Source organism: Meleagris gallopavo, chromosome 17 (genome assembly GCF_000146605.3).
Source record: "Meleagris gallopavo isolate NT-WF06-2002-E0010 breed Aviagen turkey brand Nicholas breeding stock chromosome 17, Turkey_5.1, whole genome shotgun sequence".
Taxonomy (NCBI): Eukaryota; Metazoa; Chordata; class Aves; order Galliformes; family Phasianidae; genus Meleagris; species Meleagris gallopavo.
Genome location: NC_015027.2, coordinates 7044189 through 7049177, shown reverse-complemented (window position 1 = coordinate 7049177; position 4989 = coordinate 7044189). Strand labels below are relative to the sequence as shown.

At 42.9% G+C, this 4989-nt stretch overlaps 1 protein-coding gene across 1 annotated transcript; it reads left to right on the top strand.

Annotated features, from left to right (window-relative positions):
- The first annotated feature begins 506 nt into the window (after nucleotides 1-506).
- RNF185 (ring finger protein 185) lies at nucleotides 507-4360 on the top strand. Its single transcript, XM_019620920.2, has 3 exons — nucleotides 507-521; nucleotides 1712-1829; nucleotides 2935-4360. The coding sequence occupies exons 1-3, from the start codon at nucleotides 507-509 to the stop codon at nucleotides 3030-3032; spliced, it is 231 nt and encodes a 76-aa protein (XP_019476465.1). The 3' UTR covers nucleotides 3033-4360.
- The last annotated feature ends 629 nt before the right edge of the window (nucleotides 4361-4989 follow it).

Below are 4989 nucleotides of genomic sequence, written 5' to 3'. Positions count from 1 at the left end.
AAAAGCTCAAGGAGATAGCTTGTTTTGGTGGTGCTTATTCATCTTGGAGGACACAATGTGTACATAAGGTTCTGTATGAGGATCCTGTAGAGATCCCCAGAGGCTGTTTATGAATAGGTGGTAGGTGCTGTGTGGCAGAAAGCTCCATTCCCATAGTGCTATTTACAGTCCTAAAGAATGCAATGAATTGAATTGTGCTGGATGAAAACAGCCCTTTGTGGAATTGCTGGAAATGCTGTTCTTCATACTTGATAGCTTTCCATGTACAGTCATAAGGAAAGCTTTGCTTTGGAAGTTCTATAGGATGTTGGTGTACCCTTGCATTTTAAGAAGAAAAGTAGATATGCTTGGTGGATATGTGCAAATTTGAAGTGGGATTTGTGGTTTTGTTGAGGAGATTACATAGAATGAATGTAAACAGCAGCTGGTGTATGTTAGAGATGTGGGAGTAGCTATAGAGCAGACCACAGTGTTTTCTGGCACAAAGACAGTGACCTGATGAAACAATGGTGTATTTCCAAGTAACTCAGCCCAGGTCCTCAGAGAGCATGTGCCTCATGGTTCAAGCAAACAGCTCTACTGGGTGTGATTAAGGAACATTTCTGTATTGTTTTTGATTGGGAGCATAGTAGTTCTCTCTCACTAGGGAGTTGCTTTCTTATTAAATCATCTGCTGTCCTTGCATTCAAGCTTTTAGCTGGTGCAGTAAGTCAAGGGAGTCTCAAAGATGTAGCAGTAGTGATGCTGTCTTCCTGTTTCCTGCAGGAGTGCTTTGCTGTCCCCTGCAGTTAGCCCTTACAGCATCCTTCATAGTATAGCATCTGACAAGAGTCACAATGAGTATCAGCACAGAAAAGTCTGGCTTTTATTATGTGAATGAAGTCATATTTGTCCTTCGTTGTTTGGAGGTGATCAGAGGGGTTTTTCAGAGTTGGTCACAGTTTTAACTCTGAGATCAGAAAACAGTTTGCTGGATTATAGAACACAGAGCAGTGACCCGTCCTCTTTTGAAATGTGGCACAGCTACTTAGATTTATATTTAGTTGATTCTCAAATGGGACATTGCTTTTATACACTAGGGTTCATCTTAATTCAGAACACTCTCTGATTTGATGTGGAATTTTAGTCTGGAGCCCTTGGAGTCAATGCTGTTGCACTGTACATCTTCTTTGGTGATTATATGCTACATCAGTTAGAATTCTGATATGATTTTTTAGTTTGTTTGGGTGTTGATAGTGCTCTTTATAATGACCAATGCCATCCCACAGGCAGTGTATCACTTTACTGAATGTTTAGATGATGCACACGTATCAAAAAATCAATGCAGGTTATTCTCTGCAGTATCTTTTTTATAGCTATGTGCCTAATAGCTGTTAATACAGAATTATTGATACAATTTTTAAATGTTCTGGTAATGTTGACTTTGATGTATTCTCATATACACATTGTTTGAAGTTGAAAAGGTTTATATAAACACTTCTGTTAATTTGCAGCCTTCAAGCACAAAGTGCAATTCCTACTTGTCATTTACTGAAACTTTTGGGTTGCTCTAGCAAGTTTACTGCTGTGATAAATGCTTTTAGCATGACAGCTTGGGAGGTATTTAACAACAGTGGCAGACTAGAAGTGTGACCAAAAGGCAAACAGTTCTGAAATAGGCTTTAAATTATTTGTACCTTTTTTTCCTCTTCTGTTGCTTTGTTCTCCGCAGGGATTCCAAGGCTTTGGGTTTGGAGATGGTGGCTTCCAAATGTCATTTGGAATTGGGGCGTTTCCCTTTGGTATTTTTGCCACGGCATTCAACATAAATGACGGGCGACCTCCTCCAGGTACCATGCATCCTTTCTTCTCAGGGAGTCCTATCACAAACATATTTTACAAACCCTTTTGTAACTTAAACAAATAACCTGTTAAATGACAAAACTTTCTGAATAGTAAAGTAAATCAGTACTGTATATGGAAATACAGGAAGAGGGAAACCGTGCAGTGGAAAAACAGTCCATTTCTGACATGTTTTGTGTGAGGGCTTATACGTATGTCACTTCTATCTGATTTCCTGGAGTGGTCTTGCCCTCTAAAAATGAAGTAGCCTCAAAAAACCTCTTCCCAGCTGCACTGTAGTCAAACTGAGTCTACCTGTTTTGCACACACAAACCTACAGCCCAGGTTTTCTCTGCAAAAGGTACTGTCTGGCAAATATTCTTCACTATATCATATGGCCTAGAAATCATAAGAAACAGAAGCATGTTTTTCATGTCACACCTGCTTTGCCAAAGACCTGTGCTGCCCTTTGTTCCACTGAATTTACTTATCATTTGTACTTCACGCTTCACTGAAAATTTGTGTGTAGATGTGACAGAGCAAGGAAATGAAAATTATGCTCCTCTAATAGCCACTGTTTAACCAGCTCCTTTGTCTTCTTTTCATCAATGGTGTCTATATGGAGGATTCAGAAAGGCACGTCTTGAGCTTTAAATTTGCATGCCTTTCATTAGTTCTCTTAGTCAAGAGTACACACACAGTTTTGCCATTTATTTACTCAGTTATTTCACCTTGAGGGGAAGGAGCTCCCAGGTAGAGGCAGTGGTGTTCCTTAGGATGGAAACACCTGTCAGCAGTGAATGTGGCTCAGCGCTGTCCCCAGAAGTACTCTGAGCACATCTGGATGCACTGTAGCACTTGGAGCTGCCTGCTGCTATTAGTCATGAGCAAACTTGCTACAGGTCCTGCTTCAGGGAGCTTGTGCTTCTCTTCCTTTTCAGTTTTCCAGCATGGATGGCCAATCTAGGGGTAGGAATACTGGCAGCTGCAGTTTTTTAGCAGGTGGATTTCTTGTGTATTTTATATATATGTAATGAGTGTACTATATGCAGAATATACAATATTCTAGAGAAGAGGAAGATGCTGAGCTGTGTTTTACTTCCTGTTTTCCAGCTGTTCCAGGGACTCCTCAATATGTGGATGAGCAGTTCCTATCCCGCCTCTTCCTGTTTGTGGCTCTGGTGATTATGTTCTGGCTGTTGATTGCATAAATCGTTTCCATTATTCTGAATACTCATAGCCAGAAAGGCTACTGAAACAGTTACAAACTGCTTCCCATCCCATTTTAAACCTCTTGGTGTCTGGTTCCGTAGCTAATCACGGGTTTCAGAAATTTTTGGTACTGCAGCACAGTGAAGAATCTCACATTTTTGCACCACGGTTGGAAATTAAACATTGGTTAAAATGTATTTCAGCTCGGCTGTCTAGTACAACAGGTTCTGACCACAAACCCTGGGCCTAGCTTTGAGCTCTGCTCCTAAAAGGAGTGCTGCTTTGAAATCCTGTGCCAATCAGTTACAACAGGTCTGTGAGAAAGACAGTTGCCCCAAGGTAGACTGGACAGGTAAGGAAACTTCTGCAGCGCCATCAGTATCTCATGCTTGGCAAACATGGTGGATCTGCCAGTGCTGTGGCTGTTACTCAGTTTCTTCAATCAACATCCAGCCTTCTTCAGGAAATCACCTGCAGCACAGCTGAGAGTCCTTGGGCACAGCATGTGATACAAATGGAACCAGGTGTGGAGACAGGTTTCTTTTCTTGCTGTTGTTTCCCACAGCAATGGAAAACTCCTGCCTGAAGCTGCTCTAATGGTGGTTAGAAGAGCTACTAATTTATGCTGCAATTTTTTTAAAGCCTAAATTTGCTGGAGCCAGACGCTGGAAGATTCTCTGAAGAAGCTGGGTGAGGTTATCGAGCAGTAGGACTTGCCTATCTGCCTCACCCAGCCCAGTTCCTCGCTGACATAACAGTGTTGCCTTCCGTGGTTCTGTGCAGCAGCACTTATGGATAATCCCCTCCCATCCATGCCACTGCAGCTACATTTCTTTCTCCCAGGGCTGTGAGACTTCCTACACAAGGTCACAAATAAAATCCCATTAACGACCCTGAAGTTTGGGGAGAGAAATGAGGGCTCTTCAAGAGAGATTAGAGCTTAAATATGGCATACCGTAAAATCATACGGGAGGAAAAATGAGATCCTGCACATGCCACAGCAAGGAACACTTGGAAGAGCTTCTCTGTGCAGCCATGCATGGCTACAACACAGCACAGAACGGCTACAGTGCAAGTCTTGTCAATATCTACCAAAGACACGAATTAGAAGTGCTGGAGGAGACCACGACCATCTCTGTGCTGAGGGGAAGATATTTCCAAAGGTGAAATGCAGCCCGTTTGGAATCACGTTGGGTGTACAGCTTTAAAAGTATTCCTGATATATTTGTATAGATTCCTTCAGAAGAGCAGACACGAGGGATTTCCTAATGAGATGAACAATTTTGATATTTCTCTGACTAGACAACTCCATTTCCTTTTTTTTCTTCTATTGTTTTTAGGTCGTTTTGATTCAGATCACTGATAGTCACGATGATTTCCTGCGAGATGAATATTGTGACTTCCCTCATCATAGACGTACAAACTGACAGAGCAAATCAAGTCTTAGAAATTTTGTTTCCATAGTTAAGCTCGTTAACGTGTATGGTTAAAGTTGCTGGGTAGGGCACCTCGATTAACTGTAGTGGGTTATTTGTGTAAGTGTAAGATGTGCGCTCCGGGCAGGGGCAGAGCGTTCCGTGCCTCCTTGCAGCGCCCTGGGAGCCGTGCTGGATGGAGGCTCGGACGGCTCTTCTCGGCTCTTCTCCGGCCATCGCGGTGCGGAAGCTCTGGAGGTGTCACGCCGTGTTTGTATCGTATCGCTCCCCTCGTATTCAGACTGCACGCAGCCGGTGACGGCTCGTTCAGTGAGTTATTACCGTTACTGTTCACTAATTTTCACTGTTGTGAAAGTGATTTAGAATTAAAAAAAAAAAGAAAAAGAAAGAAAAAGGTTTTATATTGATGGGAGTGAGCTGCCGTTTCTTTGTGCTTGGCGATCGAGCCGAGGAGCCCGCTTACTGCACCGCGCCTCAGGAAGAGGGAGGCCGGGGCTCCGCTTCCCTCACAGCAGCGCTC

What these genes read in the sequence shown, in the direction of transcription:
- RNF185 (XM_019620920.2), top strand. An exon ending in TGACGGGCGACCTCCTCCAG is followed by an intron (nt 1,830 to 2,934) that starts GTACCATGCATC and finishes CCTGTTTTCCAG; the next exon opens with CTGTTCCAGGGACTCCTCAA.